General features: G+C 64.8%; 2 protein-coding genes across 2 annotated transcripts; both read left to right on the forward strand.

The window, feature by feature from the left end:
• The first annotated feature begins 1764 nt into the window (after positions 1-1764).
• Positions 1765-12849, forward strand: PIK3R2 (phosphoinositide-3-kinase regulatory subunit 2). The gene is made up of 15 exons (XM_054174985.1): positions 1765-2468; positions 5624-5716; positions 6200-6262; positions 6929-7060; positions 7225-7426; positions 7715-7800; positions 8079-8181; positions 8285-8383; positions 8488-8668; positions 8871-8996; positions 9236-9378; positions 9565-9741; positions 10441-10512; positions 10870-11040; positions 11338-12849. The coding sequence occupies exons 1-15, from the start codon at positions 2129-2131 to the stop codon at positions 11528-11530; spliced, it is 2181 nt and encodes a 726-aa protein (XP_054030960.1). The 5' UTR covers positions 1765-2128; the 3' UTR covers positions 11531-12849.
• A 2229-nt stretch (positions 12850-15078) lies between these two features.
• Positions 15079-17079, forward strand: IFI30 (IFI30 lysosomal thiol reductase). The gene is made up of 7 exons (XM_054175163.1): positions 15079-15242; positions 15967-16146; positions 16221-16295; positions 16379-16474; positions 16556-16708; positions 16796-16864; positions 16969-17079. The coding sequence occupies exons 1-7, from the start codon at positions 15108-15110 to the stop codon at positions 17032-17034; spliced, it is 774 nt and encodes a 257-aa protein (XP_054031138.1). The 5' UTR covers positions 15079-15107; the 3' UTR covers positions 17035-17079.
• The last annotated feature ends 458 nt before the right edge of the window (positions 17080-17537 follow it).

Below are 17537 nucleotides of genomic sequence, written 5' to 3' on the forward strand. Positions count from 1 at the left end.
GCTCTGCTGTGGGCTCTGCTGTGGGCACTGCTGTGGGCTCTGCTGTGGGCTCCCTGCAGCTTGCCAGCACAGCCTGGTGGGGGCTGTGCTGGGATGTATTGCTTCTCCTGCAAACATTCCCAAGCCCCAGGGGCTCTACATGTGTCCTGCAGCCTGGTGTTGCTCCTAGAGCTCCATAGCAGCTCTCCAGTGATCCAGAAAAGGCTCAGTCCTGCACCCTACCCACTAGAGCCTGGATGCAAGTGTCTTAGCTTCCCGAGGGCAGTTCCTGCTTCCTTGTGGCCAAGCTGAGATGCTTGCCTGAGCTCAGGCCCTGGCTCCTGTGTAGGCTTCATCTGCCATGGCTTCTTTGTGCCCTTTTGTGTCAGGGGAAGCAGCTGGCAGTGTGGTGCTGGGATGGGGCGGTGAAGCTGGCTCCTCTGGGGCCCTCTCACCGACCCCAGGCTTTCTGGTAGCACGTGCAGGAGGGAAGAGAGGCTTGGAGCTGGTGGGAACTGTGCTGTGTTGCTGGCCTGGAAGGGCTCTTTTGAAATGCTGCAGATCCCAGCCTTGGTGCCTCTCCAGCGGTCGGAGCAGCCTTGGCGCTGTGCCGTGACCCCGCTGGGAAGGGTGCCCTGGCTGCCTCTGCCTCCTCTCCTCCCTCTGCAGAGGCTCCTGCCGAGCGCCTTCCTGCTCTCTAATAGTTTTCAGATGGGACTCAAGAGCTTGAGCTGCATTTGGTGGTTTCTGGGCCAAAACAGCTCAAGCCGTTGAGAGGATCTGCAGCGTTCCAGCAGGCTTGGGGTGAAGCTGGAAGGCTGAGCTCTGCCTGCCCCAGCGTAGGTCTGGCCCTTCACTGGGGAGCTGGGAGGACTGGGATTTGCCTGCAGGAGGTAGAAAACTGGCCTGTGCAGCCAGGAGGAGATGGGAAAGGAGGACATGGCTGGCTGGTGGGAATGCCCCAGCCCAGCCATCCCCTCCCCAGCATGTTCCAACCCGGGCTGGTGCTTTGGTGGATTTCTGGGCAGGGCAGGCCCTGCGTTCCTCAGCTCCTCGCCAAATAGCTGAAAGGCAGCAAGCAGCTCTAAGGAGACTCATTTTAACTCCTCTCACCTCCATCTCTGCACAAAGAGCCTGTGCCTGCACTTGATGCTGCTGCTGCTTTTGAAAGGTTCAAAAATTTGCTTTGCTCAGAGCCAGGCTTTGAAGTGCTGCTCTGTGGGAATGGCAAAGCACTTCCAAAGCCTCTCATTGAAAGCTTGGTTAACCTCCGTCTGTGGGCAGCTACCTTCAGCAGATGCCTTTGTGGGGGACTGCACTGGGAGATGTGAAGGTGAACTGTGAAATTGAATTGATTGAACAAGAAAAAGGTTAAATCTGTTTGTTTTGCTCCTATTCAGGGCCTCCAGCTGGTGCTTGCAGGGTCACCCTTTTCTGTATGTGAAGGTTCCTGCATAAAGGCTGTTTTGTCCCACTTGTTGCCTTCTTGTTTGCATAAGTGCTGCGAGGAGGCTGAGCTGGAGAGGCAGGAGTGAAGCTCTTTGGGATGCAGGGCTGGGGCCTGGCCGTGGCAGAGAGGAGTTGACATTCCTGTTCCAGCTGCTGCCTCCTCTGAGGCTTTTGGGAGTAACTGGTACTGAAGTGTCCTGGATGGATCCAGGGCTCAGCCTCAGCAGGTAGCAGGAGGGAAAGGAGTTCTGCCTCACTCAGCTGCTCAGAGTTCGGGTGGTGGTGTCTCAGGAGGCTTTGCTGTGCACTGACAGCTTCTCTGCTCTCTGCAGGTGCTGGGGAGGAAGACGAAGCTGCTCGGGGTGGGGAGCTCGCTCTGCCTTCGCCCTCTGGACTGCAAACCCCCTCCTTTCCTGGTGGAGCAGCCCCTGATCTCCTGTTTCCTCGCTGCATGCCCGCTCACCAGTGCTGGATTATGTTTGTCTCCTTCTCCCTGTGCTCCATCATTTGGCTGAATCGTGGTTTCAAGCTAAGGAAAAGGGGCTGCACCTAAGCGCGCCGGGGACCCCCGACCGGGCTCCTGGGGGGCTGCTTCCCGCAGAGACGTTCAGGCAGCTGATGGGGGAGAGCTGTCTCTGAGATCCCTCCTTTTCCACCCAAACCCTGCTGCTTCTGCCTGCAGCGCCCCGCTCCCGCGGCCATGGGCAGCACCGACGGGTTCCAGTACCGCGCGCTCTACCCCTACCGCAAGGAGCGCGAGGAGGACATTGACCTGCAGCCCGGGGACATCCTGGTGGTCAGCAAGGGGGCCCTGCAGGCCCTGGGCTTCAAGGATGGGGACGAGCAGACCCCCAATCAGATTGGGTGGATCCTGGGTGTCAACGAGCGGACCAAGCAGAAGGGAGACTTTCCTGGCACCTACGTGGAGTACGTGGGGCCTGTGAAGATCTCCGTCCCCTCGCACCGGCCCCGGGTGCAGAGACCCCTGCCCGCGACGCCCGGGGCCACCGGGGGCCGGCCGCAGGAGGCCCTGGAGCAAGGTAGGCCCTGCTGGGTGCCCCTGGGAGGGCTCTTCTGCCCTGTGACACGTGGGGCGTGTGGGTGGCTTTGAGGCCGGGGTGAAGCCCCTGGCTGGGCAGCCCTGGCTCGCCCCCAGGCTGGAGGCCGTGGGCTCAGGCGTGCTCCTGGCTGACTGTTCTCCGCACGTTGTTCCTCCAGCTGCTCAGCAGAGCTGCTTGGGCCGAGCCTTGGCCCACTTCTCCCTCCCCAAGATCCTTCTCCCTCTCTGGCCTGTGACCAGCCAGGATCCTTGTGTTTCTTGGTCCTCCTCCCTGTTCCCCTGAGGGCTTTGCCTCGCTCTCTCCCTTTTGGAATAAGTCCTGACCTCTCCCAACCAACCTCCCTGACTGTGCCTCTGAAGTGCCTGGGGCACTGCTCCCTGCCAAGAGCCACTCAGCCCCACTGAGACACACAATTACTTGTCTCTGGGCAAGAGGAGAAAAGTCAGGGTCTAAAAGAGTACTTCTGAGAACCGGAGCTAATTGCTTGTCTGTCTGGCACCCGTCCCTGCCACGGATCACGGGGCTCTGGCTGGGGCTGGGCAGCCACCCTCGGGCAGGGCAGGGGCATTCTGCACCTGCGGCTGCCTCCCAGCTGGCACTGGGCTTGGCACAGACCTGCTCCGGGAGCTGGGAGAGCTGCTGTGCCACAGTGCTGCCCCTAAAGCTGTGGCAGCTGCCCTTGCTTGTGTTCTTTTGCTTGCAGGCACATAAATCCAGGCTCAGCAGCCCTTGGGTGCCCTGAGATGGCAAAGAGCGGTGATAGCCACAGCTGGCCAGCCCATGCCTTGCAGAAGACCTTGTGCTGGTGCACATGGGTCAGCAGCAGGAGCTGGAGGGCATCCGAGCACACTGTGGGCTGGCAGTTCTGTGCCCTCCCTGCCCCGCTCTGCCCGGGAGCTGCAGCTGCCCCATCAGATGCTTCTAGCTGCGTGAAACATCTCTGGGGGCTTGAGGAGTGGGAGGGAGCCCCTGCCTCCGAAGCCAGAGTGGTGGGGCTGGTGCAGCTCCCCGCAGCTGCCTCCTGTGCTGGGAGCCAGAGGGGCGGCCCCAGGAAACATCTCCAGAGGGTGGGAATGGGGCCGGGCGCGCCGGGGTTGGCAGCAGAGCTGCTGACCTGAGTCATCCCCTCCCGGCTGCCTTTCCAAGAGAGCTCCTCCTGGGGCATGCTCTGTGCTGGAAGTGCTGGTCCTGCCCCCGGCCCGCATCCCGCCCCCCCCCCCCGCATCCCGCCCGCATCCAGCCCCCCGCCCGCATCCAGCCCCCGGCCCGCATCCAGCCCCCTGCTCCCTCGGGGGCTGTATTTATGCCTTCGCAGGCTCTCTCCTCCTCCTCCTCCTCTCCTCAAGCTGGGTTTGGTCAAAGCTGCTGCTCGGTGCAGAGGCAGAGAGCTCTGGGATGTGGAGGAAATGTGCCAGAGCTCCTGACACGCAGAAGAGATGTGGCTGGGAAAGAGCCCAAAAGCCATCCTGCCCGGGGGTGGAGCAGGGCACACGAGGGGGTGCCTGTCCCCAGTGGGTGCATTCCCACAGCCAGGGCCTGCAGCATGGCAGTGCCAGTGCCCGTGGCCGCCTCCCTGCCCGGCTGCTGGTGGGATGCAGCTGGGAGGTGCAGGGATGCGTCCTGCCTGCCCCATGGAGCTCCCAGCCGCTGCTGCGCGGCTCCTGCCCTCGGCCGCTCGGGCTCGCCGATGTCGCACACGGGGCAGAGCCAGCGCCGGGGCTGCCGGGGAGCAGGGCTGGCCCCGCGAAGCGCCGGGGCCCTGCGCCCGCTGCCGCGGGATTTACGAGCTGCCGGTGCTCGCCTTCCGCCGCCAGCGCCGGCGGAAAGTGCGGCCGGGAAGCATTTCCGCAGCGCCCCGGCCGTGCTGTGAGCTGCCTTGTTCATGGCAGCCTGCAGAGCTGCTGGCCCCGGCGCAGCTACAGGCAAGCTGCTGCCTGCTGAAGCAGCACATTCCCGGCCGGGACACGTGGGCAGCGCCGGTGTTTGCTCTGCCTTCAGCCCTTCCCCAGGGTCAAGCTCGGAGCTGCCAGGCTGGCAGCTCGCCCGCAGCCTCTCCACCCCAACCGGCACCGTGCTGGGCCCCTTCCCGTGCCCAGGGGCTCTCTCTGCTGGGGGGTTGCCCCCACCCCGGCAGCACAAGCCCTTACAGGACTGCTGGGTGCCTGCTCCGCTGCGCCCCTGTGCTGGCAGGAGCTGCTCTTCTCCCCGCGGGAGCTGCAGTCTCGGCTGGCTGAGCCCCGCGGTGAGACCACCGCAGGCGAGCTGGGGTCAGAGCCCTGGGGGCAGAGCTGTTGTGCAAGGGGCAGCAGCCTCTTGGCTCTGTGTCCACACGTGCTGGGTGTCCTTGCTGACCCTGGGCTGCCCAAGGCCTGCCTGGGGGTGCTGACCAGCCCAGAGGAGCCTCCTGCACCAGCTGGTGCTCAGCTGGAAGCAAGGCAGAGCCTGGCACCGCTCATCCTTCGGCAGACTTCCCACTGGCAGCTGCCCTGCCAGGCCTGTGTGCCCTGAGCCCAGTGTGTGGCACCCCTTGGGCACAGGGGAAGGGGTCACCAGAGCCAGGAACTTGAGACCTTCTGGAACTGATCCTGAAGGTGTGCACCCCCCAGGACCGAGGGCACCTCAGTCCCATGCCATGGACTACCTGTGCCCAGTAGCAGCTTGCAAAGGCTGTGGGCTCACAGGGAGGGGAGCAGGGTCTGGTTTCCTGGGGCAGGAATGTGCTGACACAGCATTCTCTGCTCCATGGCTGCAGGAATCCGAGGGCCCTGCTCCCCCACAGCCCCTCTGCTGGGCAGGGCCCAAACCTGACCTGAGCTCCAGGAGCTCTGAGAGCTCCACTCTGCCTGCCTGGGGGGCCACAGCCCCAGGGGGACAGGCTGTGCCTCCTGGGCTCCTAGGGAGCTGTAGGGATCCCACTGTGCACAGCCCATCAGGGGTCAGAGCAAGGCTTGGCTCGGCCGTGCTGGTTTCTGGGCCAGCTCACAGGTTGCTCACAGCCTCTGTGCCACGTGTGTCTCAAGCCAGAGATTTCCTCAGGGTTGGGAGCAGCTGCCCTGGTGCAGCTCCACTGCTGAGCATCTGCTGGGGGCTGAGCTGAGGGTGACCTCTTCTCTCCTTCCCTCCTCCTCTCCCAGGGTCTCCTCTCCTGGACTTGCAGGAGCAGTTCACCCCCCCTGAGATTGCACCACCGCTGCTGGTGAAGCTGGTGGAAGCTATTGAAAAGAAAGGTAAGGGAGGCTGCTGAGCTCTGAGGGGCTGACACCCCCAAAGCCCCCCAGTGAGGGCAGAGCAGGGAGGCAGCTGTTTGTGAAGGCTGTTGGCATTAGACTGAGCTGCATGGGACATGCAGGGGACAGCTGCCTGCACAAGAGGAGGTCCCCCTGCCCCTCTCTGGCTTAAGCCACTGCTCCCCAGAGCTGGGCTTGGCCCCACTGTAGCCCGGGGGGAGGGTGCTGGGTCTGCACAAGGGACACCTACACAGCCCAGGGGGGTACTGGGCCTTGGGAAGTGTTTCCATCCCAAATCTGTGCCATGGAGGGGCCATGGGGCCACAGAACTGAGTGTCCTGGGGGCAGAGGGGGCTGCGGGAGGTCGGCTTGGGCACCATCCAGGGCTGGTTAGCAGTGCTGCAGGTGCGGGGCTGCCAGGCTGGCACCAAAAGGGTGCACCCACGGGGGGCTGGAGCTAATGGCAGCCCCTGGCTTTGGCAGGGCTGGACAGTGAGATGCTGTACAGGACGTCTGGCTGCGAGCTGCGGCAGGCGCTCAGGACCGGTAAGGACCGGCGGGGCCAGGCGGGACGGGGCCGGGACAGAGCCAGCAGCCACCCAGCCAGGCCAGCCCTGGCAGCTCCTGGCACCCTGCCCAGGGGGCTGGGCCGCCCCTGGCACGTCCCTGGCCTGTGAGGGTGGATGGGGCAGGGGAAGCTGTGCTGAGGAGGCAAGGGGCTGGCCGTGTGGGGACTCCCAGGGGCCCTCTCTGCTTGTCTCCTGATTCTGTTCTCTTTGGGGCCTGTGTGCTGTCCCCACAGCCCACGCCTGGGGTGGGGTGGGATGGTTTGAGGGAGACCTTCCAGCTGAGCTCAGTGTGGCACTGGTCAGTCTGTGCTTGCTTCTGACAGCAGCAGGGGAGGAAATCTCTCACCCCAGCCGTGCATGCCTGGGACTCCTGTGGCAGAGCTCAGGGCAAGGGCTGTGGGCACCCAAAATGGCCTTGACCCCTGCCTGGGTTCCCAGAGCTGGCTCATTCCTGGGGTGCGTGCAGGCACCTCCAGGCTTCCTCTGTCATGTGGGCTGCTTGGCTGCCCGAGGGCTGCTGTGCCCCATCACAGCTGCCTGGGTGGTGTGCCATGGTCTCTGGGATGGGTGCTGGCAGCACTGGAGTTGCAACTGGGTGCCCAGTGCTGTGCCCATCACCCATGGGAGCTGTGTGCCCTGGCAGATTGGACCTTGGGTGACCTGGAGCCTTTCGATGTGCACTCCCTGGGCGAGGCACTGCGAGGCTACCTGCAGGACCTGCCCTCCCCTGTGGTGCCAGTGTCAGTGCATGGAGATGTCCTTCGTGTCCTGCAGGGTAAGAGCTGCCCCTGGCCAGGCTTGGGGGCGGGTGGCTGGGTGGCACAGACACGTTTGGGCACGCCCATAGGGTCTGCTGCTGGCACCGCTCCCGGACCCTGGGGCAGCTGGAGCTGGAGGGCAGTGCTGCTGTCCCAGCCCTGTGCCCTGCTCCGTCCCCAGAGGTCTCCCAGCCCGAGAACTGCCGGCAGCAGCTGCTGCTGGCCCTGGAGTCGCCTGCGGTGCCGCTGCAGAACTCTCTCACCCTGCAGTTCCTGCTGCGGCATCTGAGGAAGGTGTTGCAGCAGGCCGAGAGCAACAGCCTCCACCCTCAGGCCCTGGCAGAGATCTTCGGGCCCCTGCTCCTGCGGCTGCCCGGCGCCAGGTACGTGAGGCCGCAGGGCTCCGGCCGGGCACTGGCCGCTGTGCCCTGCCAGGGCAAGGAGCCTGGCCCCTGGCAGCAGCACTGCCCGCGGCCCCTGCCCACTGCACCGGGGATTAACCTGCTGCCAGCACAGGGAGCGGGGACTGGGAGGCAGGGCAGAGCTTTGGTGTTAGCCTGAGATGAGGCAGCTGGGTTGGACCAGCTCGCCCCGGCTGCCCCTTTGCCTGGGGGGGACATGGGAGCGGTGCCAAGTTCCCCCCACAGCTGCTGGCTTCTCTCGCCCCACAGCCCAGAGCTGAGCCCTGACTTCTCTGTCCTGTTCCTGGAGATGCTTCTGCAGACAAAGGAGTTGGAGCCAGAGCAGTTGCCTCCAGGTACTGAGGTGACCCTTCCTTGGGTCTGGAGGTGGTGGTTGTGGGCATGGAATCTCTGCCCCCGTGAGCAGTTCCTGAGGGCATCTCTGCAGCCCTGCTGTGCCTGGAGGCCAGCCCAGGCTGTTCATCTCTAGATGTGCCTGGAGCAGCTCCTGGCAGCCCAACAACCCAAGGGGCTTCCCAGGGCAGGCACTGCAGGAAAGAGGACCCAGTGCTCCAAGGGATTGCCTTTGGGAGGCTGGGACTTGGGCTCACCCTGCTTCGCCCTTCTCTTGCAGCCTTGCCTCCCAAGCCGCCCAAGCCGAAGCCCTGCGCCAGCCTGGCCAACGGGAGCAGCGTGCCCCTGCAGGATGCCGAGTGGTACTGGGGGGACATTTCCCGGTAAGGGGGACAGGAGGCTGCTGGCCCTGGTGCTCTGACCATAGAGCTACCCAGAGGAGCTGTGGCAGTGCTTCCCAGGATGTGACAGCTGTGTTCCTCACAGGGAGGAGGTGAATGAGAAGCTCCGGGACACGCCGGACGGCACCTTCCTGGTGCGCGACGCCTCCAGCAAGATCCAGGGCGAGTACACGCTGACGCTCAGGTGGGCACGAGGGCCCCCACGGCTCCTGGCTGCCTGGACACCCAGCTGCCAGGCTGGGGTGGGGTGCTGGGGGGTGCTGAGTGCCCTCTGCCTGCCTGCTGCAGGAAGGGAGGCAACAACAAGCTGATCAAGATCTTCCACCGTGAGGGCAAATACGGCTTCTCGGAGCCACTCACCTTCAGCTCCGTTGTGGAGCTCATCACACACTACCGGCATGAGTCGCTGGCACAGTACAATGCCAAGCTGGACACCAGGCTGCTCTACCCCATCTCCAAGTACCAGCAGGTGAGGGCTGTGCCTCAGGGCTGTGGTTGTCACACAGCTTGAGCCAGGGGCATTTATCTCTGGCCCTTTAGTAGGCAGCCATCTTCCCTCTGCGGGTAGCAGGCACCCTGCAGGGCTGGGATCTTGCATGGGACCATCTGCATGGCTTGGGGAGCTGCTGTGGGGCAGGAGCAGGTCTTGATTGAGGCTGTACTCATGGCAGGACCAAGTGGTGAAAGAGGACAGCGTGGAGGCCGTGGGGGAGCAGCTGAAGGTCTATCACCAGCAGTACCAGGACAAGAGCTGGGAGTACGACCTGCTGTACGAGGAGTACACACGCACCTCCCAGGTATGGGGCACCAGCGGGCCCTGGGCACTGGGGGCTGCACTGCTGTGCCCAGAGGAGAGCAGAAACCAGGCACCCTCTGCCCCGTTTGTCTTCTCGTGGGCTTCAGAGGCTTCCCCAGAGAATAGGCTTCCAAGAGGGAGATGTGTTGGCTGCAGCAAGGACAGCTCTGTTTTGGGGAGGGGGAAGGAGGGGATGTGAATGAGCAGAGACCTCCCCCTCAGCTCCCCCTCCCTCCCCAGGAGCTGCAGATGAAGAGGACGGCGATCGAGGCCTTCAACGAGACCATCAAGATCTTCGAGGAGCAGTGCCAGACGCAGGAGAAGTGCAGCAAGGAGTACATCGAGCGCTTCCGGCGCGAGGGCAACGAGAAGGAGGTGCAGCGGTGAGCGGTGGCCACCTGCCCTGGCCGGGGACGAGCTCGGGGGCTGGGAGCATCGCCCTGCCCCGGCGCGGGGCCCAGGCCTGCGCGGTCCTCATCTGCAGCAGGCTGCCGTGGGCCGGAGCTGGCAGGAGGCCTTCTCCTCCCCGGCTCTGGCTCACAGCCTGACCCTCCCCTGCTCCGCCCCAGGATCCTGATGAACTCGGAGAAGCTGAAGTCTCGCATCACGGAGATCCACGACAGCAAGATGAAGCTGGAGCAGGACCTGAAGAAGCAGGCCTCGGAGAACAGGGAGATCGACAAGCGCATGAACAGCCTCAAGCCAGACCTGATGCAGCTGCGCAAGCTGCGGGACCAGTACTTGGTGTACGTGGAGGGGGCCCTGCCGCCCCCAGCCCGGCCTGCAGCCGCCCAGCTGGCTCCCCCGGGGCGCTGGGGCTTGCTGGACCTGCTCCTGGCTGCTGGGTGGAGGAGCCGGTGGCGTTCGGCTCCGGGGCACAGTGGTGCCTCAGAGGGGACAGCTGCTGCCCTCTGCTGATGGCTGTGCCAGCGGTGCCCGAGCTCGGCTTCCCCAGGGCTGTTGGTTGACAGCTGGCTTCATGTGAGCCAGCAGTGTGCCCAGGTGGCCAAGAAGGCAAACAGCATCCTGGCTTGATCAGCAGTAACGTGGCCAGCAGGAGTGGGAGAGTGGTTGTGCAGCTGAGGGACCCGGGGGTGTTCAGCCTGGGGGAAAGGAGGCTGAGGGGAGTGCTCTCTACAGCTCCCTGAGAGGAGGCTGGAGCCAGCTGGGGGTTGGTCTCTTCTCCCAGGGAGCAAGTGATGGGACAGAAAGAACAGCCAGGGGAGGTTTGGGTTGGACATTGGGAAGTTTCTTCCCTGCAAGGGTTGTCCCCTCTGGACCAGGCTGCCCAGGGAAGTGGTGGAGTCCCCATCCCTGGATGCATTTAAGGACCTGTAGATGCAGTGCTGAGGGTTAGGGGTGAGCTGGCAGCGCTGGGTTAATGGTTGGTCTGGGGGTCTGAAAGGCCTCTTCTAACCCAGACGTCTCTGTGATTGATTCCCCAGGTGGCTGACCCAGAAGGGTGCTCGGCAGAAGAAAATCAACGAGTGGCTGGGCATCAAGAACGAGACAGAAGAGTGAGTGGCTCTGGGGGTGTGGGGGGCTGTAGGGGCACAGCCCAAAGAGGGAGACTCAAACCAGAGAGAAGGGAGAGATTTGTTATGCTGAGCATGGTGAGAGCCTGGCCCAGCTTGCCTAGAGAGGGAGCTGCTCCCTGGCACCATCCCAGGTCAGCTTGTGTGGGGCTCTGAGCAGCCTGCTCTGGTTGGGGATGTCCCTGCTGAGTGCTGGGGGCTGTGCTGGAGCAGCTTAAGGATCACTTCCCATCCAAACCCACCTGGCAGAAGGGGTGGCAGCACCAGCAGTGGGAGGGGAGGTGGAGGTGCCACACACCCAGAGTAAGAGGCTCTGAGCCTGCCTGTGCCCACCTGCAGCCAGTACTCCATGATGGACGACGAGGAGGAGCTGCCCCACCACGAGGAGCGGACCTGGTACGTGGGGAAGATCAACAGGCTGCAGGCTGAGGAGATGCTGTGCGGCAAGCGGGACGGCACCTTCCTGATCCGCGAGAGCAGCCAGAAGGGCTGCTACGCCTGCTCCGTGGTGTGAGTATGCCCCTGCTGCCCCCACTGCACCCCTGCCCCCCTCCACTGCCCCCTGCTGCCTCCCTGCCCCCCACTGCCGCCTGCTGCCCCTTTGCTGCCTGCTGCCCCCTGCCCCTCTCCCCCAGGCGCTGGGGGCTGCTGGAGGCATCAGCTGACAGCCTGGGCCTGCCTCAGCTCTCTCCTGCTGGGGCCAGGTGCCTCTTGGGGCTGCTTTGGTGCCAGCTGGTTGTGCCCTGCTGTCGCTGTGCCCGCGGGCTCCCGGCCTGGCACCGAGCCGCTGCTGTCCTGTGCCCTCAGGGTGGATGGTGACACCAAGCACTGCGTCATCTACAAGACGGCGACGGGCTACGGCTTTGCGGAGCCCTACAACCTCTACGCCTCGCTCAAGGACCTGGTGCTGCACTACAAGCACACCTCCCTGGTGCAGCACAACGACTCCCTCAACGTCACCCTGGCACACCCGGTCCGCTCCCAGCCGCCAGCCAGATGAGCAGCCCTGCTCGGCACCGCTGCCGTCGGCTTCTCCCCAGGGCGCTGCTTTCTGGCTCTGGACTCTCGCACCCTGTATAGTTGAGTCTCTGTGCTCCTGCCCCTCCAGAGCCTCTGAGATGTCTGTGACCGTTCCTGATGTCCCTGTTGGTCAGTAGCTGAGAACCTGTGTTGGCTGATGGGACACACACACAAAGAGCTGGGCTGTTGATTCCCAGTGGGCTCCAGCCTCCAGGAGGTGGGATCCAGCTGTGATTGGATTGCTGGGGGTGAGCACAGCCCCCTCCCCTTCCCCATGGTCAGGTCCTCTCCTTGCTGTCAGGTCACCCCCTTGGCACCACTGCAGAGCTACCTTCCAAGCTCCTCGGCGCTGCGGCCTTGTCCCTGCCCGGCTGAGCGGCCACGGGCCAGGAGTTCCCTGCCTGGGTGCCAGAGGAGGCAGAGGAGGAGGCTCCCTGTGCCCCCCACTCTCGCTTCCCCTGGTGACCTTGCAGCCGTGGCTGGTACGAGGGGTGCTGCTTCCCCATGCAGAGACTATGTTAGGGAGGAAAGACTCCACCCTCCCTGGGGCCTCTCTGCTGAGGGCTCCACACCCTGCTGTGCCCAACCTCACCCTGCTGTTCCCTGGTGCCACCTCTGAGCGTTGCTGTCTGGGGAGGGAGGATCCAGCCAGTGGGGAATCCTCACCTTGGTCTTGCCAGCTAAGCTGTGAACTCTGTGCTGGTGCCCATTGCTTTTCCCAGCAGAGCCCATGGGATGCTCAGCTGGGTGGTGGCTCTGCCATCGTGCCCTGGCACAGCCAGCGGCAGCTCTGTCGACGTAGTTCCTCTGCTCAGCTCATTCCCAGCACTGCTGTTTGCTGGCTGCCCACTCCTACACTAGGCAGCAGCTGAAGCAGGAGGGGACTGGAGGCTGCTGCACACCACAAGCCCCAGATGAAATGAAGGAGCAGCCTCCTGCCGCGGGCTGGGGGCCTGGATGCGCACGGCTGGGGGTGTGTGACGTGGAGCTGTGCAGAGCTCTGATCCTGGGCACTGGATGGGGGGTGGGCAGGGACGGCTGGGGGCTGCTGCAGCACTGCCCCTCGGGGCTGCCTGGCACTTGCTGGGTCTTGAGTTCGAAGGGTGACAGAAGTGGCTGGGCCTGGGCTGAGGGCTGAGGCCATGGTGGTGGTTGCTTCCCTGGGTTCTCCTGTGCCTGCCTGGCTGAAGCAAGCAGTCGCTGCCCTCCGGGCCTGCAGGAGGCTCTCTCCTGCAGGCTGCATCCCCGGCCTGGGCTGCTGGGTGCTGGAACTTGGCTGCAGTTTTTGTGGTGACCCAGCCTGGGCTGAAGCTGCAGGGTGCTGTGTGCTCACTGTCTGCATCCTGTCCTCCAGCAGGGACCAAGATGTCCCTCCCCTGGCTCTGCTCCTCACCTCGCTCCCAGCTGCTCCCCAGATCCCTTTGGAGCTGGGGGTGCTGGAGCAAAGGCCTCACTCCCTGCTGCTGTGGCAGCTCTGGCACTCGTGCAGGCCCTGCTCCCTGCCTCCTGTGCCCCCTCCAGGCCCTGGCATTTGGCTCTGGGTTGTTGATGTTCGGTGCTCCAGGGATGGGGGCAGTGATGCCACCCCTGACCCACAGCTTGGTACCCAAGTGGCATGGAGGGGGCAGGCGAGGGGCTGGGGGAGCTGTGGGGTGCACAGCCTGGGAGAGGCCAGGTTTGGCTTTGGGCTCCCTCAGGAAGAGCTGTGGGATAACTAAGGGAACACTTTGAGTTGGGCAGGGAGGCCCAGGGCTCATAGACCTCTGTGGAGCCCTCTTGGGGTCTGTGGGGTGGCTTGGGGCACCGTGCCAACACCCCAAAGTTTTCTGCCAGGCTCCTGCCCCACTCACAGTGGCACTTTTTCAGCCTAGGGGCTCTACTGGTCCTGCGTTGCCCCTGTGCTGCCAGCCTGTCCCTGCACCATGGGGCAGGCTGCAGGAGGGCAAGATCCTCCTGCTGCTGCCCCCCCACGGTCCACAGCCCCCTAGCACCCCACCAGTGTGAGCCTGGGGCTGGTCCTGCCTGGGGTGGGGGCTTGCTCCCAGCTCAGGCCGGGCCCTGCCAAGCACCTGGGAGAGCCTCAGCTTCAAGCCACCTCTTGCCGCTGTGCCGGGTGCCCGGCCCAGCCCTGCTGGTGCCAGGCTCCAGCTTCTCTTGACGCTGTTTTTATACTTCCTGCCCCATGCTGCCCCTTGCCCAGCCCCAGCTTCCTCTTCCCCAGGAGCATGAGCACAAGGGGTCCTGCTCAGCGCTCTGCACCTTCCAGCACTGCCGTCCCTGCCCCCCGCACCCATGGCGGTGATGCCCCCGGCCCTGACCCGCCCCTGCGGGGCTCTGTTCGCCATCTGTGTACAACGAGGAGGAAGATGCCCCACCAGGGGCTGCCTTTCCCTGACGGTGCTCGGCTCGGCTCCCTGACCGCAGCGTTCCCTTCCCTGCCTGGCATCAGCTCTAGTTGTGATTTGTCCTTCGGTGCTTCTCCCGCTCCTCACGCCGCCGCCTCCAGCCCTCGAGGCCCTGGGCTGCGCTTTGCTGCTTGTGTCCCCTGCCCGCGTCCCCCGAACCCATCCACACCCCCCCCTCCCAGGCTGCTCCTGCTCCCAAGGGGTACAGCTCGGCTCCTGTCCCACCCCGGGGGTCCCCCTTGTGCCCCCCGCGAGGGCTCCGCTGGTGCTCGGAGGGGCGGCGGCGGCGGCGGGAGCGCCCCGGAGGCTTTGGTTCCGTTGTAGGTTTTGCAATAATCGATAAGCTGCCACCCGAGCTGTTCCCCCCCCGGCAGTTCGCTTCCCCTGCTCTTTCTGTTGATGTTTACTGATGTACGCCCCCAGTATCGGTCCCGTGCCAGGAGGTTGGTTTTTGTACGGTACTTCGGAAAACCACAAAAAAATAGGAAAGAAAGAAATAAACAAATTTCCCGAGGGGCTGGAGCCTGCTGCCGGCGCGGCGGGGGCGGGCGGGCGTTGGGCACCAGGTCCTGGGCTGGGTGCAGAATGTGACCCAGTGCTGAGCTGCGCCGGGACCGGGCTCCCCAGGGACGTGCGGGGGCCAGCCCTGGGCTCAGCAGCTGGGCCGGTGAGGAGGTGGCAGCCGAGCCCGGGGCGAGCTCTGCCCGGAAACGGCGACTGTACAGCGCGGGGGAGGTACGAGGCTCCCCCACGCGTGGCCCCAGATCTCAGCCCGAGGGCAGCACCCCCTGCCCACAGCTGCCAGCGTGGGGGTGCCCGCACCCAGCCGCGGGGGGCTCTGTGGGGGCCCTGTGGACTCTGGCAGGGTCTGGCACTAAGCCACCCCTTGCTCTTCGGGATGTGCCAAGCGTGGGCTGCCTGGCATTGGGTTTCTGTCCCCAACGTGTCACAACTCGCAGGGAAACAGGAGGCAGCGGTGGGGCTGTGACCCCAGCGCCCCAGTATGGAACAGCAGGGACAGGGCGGCCCCAGGAGGGCAGCCTGGGCTGAGTCAGCAGCTGGCGTCACCCGAGGGGCGGCGGCGCAGGGCAGGAAGGGTGCAGCCTGGCTTTAAAAGGCCCTGCGGGGCAACCTCCTCTCCACACCGGCCCCATGGCCCCTGCGGAGCCACTGGCTGTCCTGGCACTGGTCGCCCTCCTGGCGCCAGGGCTTGGGGTGGCCTTGCCCGGCTGTGACTACCCAGCACACCTCTGGTGCAGCTCCTGGGAGATCGCCGTCGCCTGCCAGGTCAGAGCTGCTGGTGCCAGGGCTGTCCTGGCCACCCACCTGCCTGTGCTGGCAGCCCACGCAGGGCAGAGCCGCCTGGCACATGGGGACATGTCCTGCCAAACCGGCGCGCGTGGGGCTGGGCACCTGCCCGGTGAGGAGCGCTGGGGTGTGCGGGGATGTTGGGCACGGAGCAGCCGCGGTACCCGCGACAGGCTCTGAGCATCCCTACGGCACAGGCTGGCACATCGTGGGGATGCTCAGAGCCTCCCCCACGCCGCACTGGCACCACGGCACTGCCTAGTAGCCCCAGGGAAGTGCTGTGCTGCAGCTGGACCCTGACCCCGACCCCTCCCCGCTAGCACTTCTGCTTTTTCAGCACAAAACTTGGCTCCTTCTGCTCTGAATGTCCCCGGACGGTGACACTGCTGACACGGCAGCTCCAGCAGCACCCCGTGAGCCCCAGGGGGCTGCAGCCACCCCTGGGCAGGCACATCCCAGCTCTGCTTGGTGCTTTTTTCCCCAAAAATATTTTGGGGAAGTTCTGTGGAAAGCCCCAGGGCTGTGCACTGACAGCACCCAGGATTCTGCAGCTGCTTTCGGTTCCCTCCAGGCCCTGCCTGGTCTCATCACCCTCCTGCCTCGCACCCAGGAGCTTTGTCCCATCCCCTACAAACGTGGGGGGGGGGGGAGGGGGGCTGCAGCTGTAACCCCCCCACATACCCCAAACCCCTTCTGCACACAGGTTGAGAGCCGCTGTGCCAACCTCTCGCACCCGGCAGCCCCCCCGGTGGAGCTGACTCTGTTCTATGAGAGCCTGTGCCCAGCATGCCGCCAGTTTGTGGTCCAGCAGCTCTTCACCACCTGGCTACTGCTGCCTGCTGAGGCCCTGAGCATCACCCTGGTGCCCTATGGCAATGCTGAGGTAGGAGCCAGCCCAGCCCCGTGCCGTGGGCGCTCGCCCGGTGCCAGCCCTGCTCAGACCGGTTGTTCCCGCAGGAGAGGAATGTCAGCGGGAAGTGGCAGTTCCAGTGCCAGCACGGCCCGGAGGAATGCTTGGGCAACATGATTGAGGTGCTGGTGCCAGTCCCCATGCCCATGGTGCAAGCACAGTGGCAGGGTGAGGGTAGCCTCTCACCACCCACCCATCCTTGTAGACCTGCCTGATGCATGAGGCCAAGAACTTCAGCAGCTACTTCCCTGTCATCTTCTGCCTGGAGTCAGGCAGCTCCGTCACCAAGAACCTGGAGGCTGTAGGTCCTTCCTCCCCATCCCTTAACCCCTTGACCTCCCTGTGTCCCCCTGACCTCCTCCTGTCCCCCCTCTCCTGGCAGTGCCTGCAGGTCTATGCCCCTCAGCTGGACGGGGGCCGCATCGCCGCCTGTGTGCAGGGGGACACGGGGGCGGCCCTGATGCACCGCAACGCCCAGCTGACCGAGGCGCTGGACCCCCCGCACCAATACGTGCCCTGGGTCGTCATCAATGGGGTACGGCGTGGAGGGAGGGGCGCGGGGGGGCCGGCAGGGCCGGGGCACCGCAGGGACAGCCGCAGCAGTATCTCTTCCCCCGTGCAGAAGCACACGGACGAGCTGCAGGAGCAGGCCCAGGCTTCGCTGCTGGCGCTGGTCTGTCGCCTCTACCAGGTGGGCGGAGGGGCCGGGGGGCACTGGTGGGGCCGGGGGGCACTGGTGGGGCCGGGGGACACTTCCTTGTCCCCTCCTGGGCTCTACCGGCCGCTCTCTGGCAGGGAGAGAAACCCGAAGCCTGTGGGGGCTCGGGGGCACCAAAGGCTCCGTTTCACTGCGGACACTGAGGGACGGCGTGGGACCACCGAGCGCGCAACGAATAAAATGATGTTTTTAGCGAAAAATAACCGGCGGCTCCCGCGCGGTGCCTTGCGGGGCGCGGGGACAGGACGCGCGGGGTCGGGCGGGAGCGGCCTCCTCCGGGCCCTGGGAAACGCTGCTGCCTCGGTAGGTGTCATGGCGGCCGCACTTGCCTCGGTAGCCGTCATGGCTGGCACCGGAAGCGGAAGGTGTCGTGACGGGGCGTGTCCCTTCCGCGTGCTGGTAGCGGAAGCCTGCGGCGGTGAGCCGGAGGGGACTGGGGACGCGGAAAAGGGGCTGGGGGGCACAGGGGGTGCGGGGGCCGCAGGAATGAGCGGAATGAGCGAGTGGTGTCCGGCAGGGGAGGGTGCAGCAGGGGAACAGCGAGGTAAGGGAAGCTGGGAGGAGCTGGGGCGCCCGGGAGCGGTCCAGCAGGGGCAGACGCAGGAGCGCTGTGCGGGCAGGCAGGGTACGGCAGCGCTAACTGGGC

This window comes from Dryobates pubescens, chromosome 31 (assembly GCF_014839835.1).
Source record: "Dryobates pubescens isolate bDryPub1 chromosome 31, bDryPub1.pri, whole genome shotgun sequence".
Lineage (NCBI taxonomy): Eukaryota > Metazoa > Chordata > Aves > Piciformes > Picidae > Dryobates > Dryobates pubescens.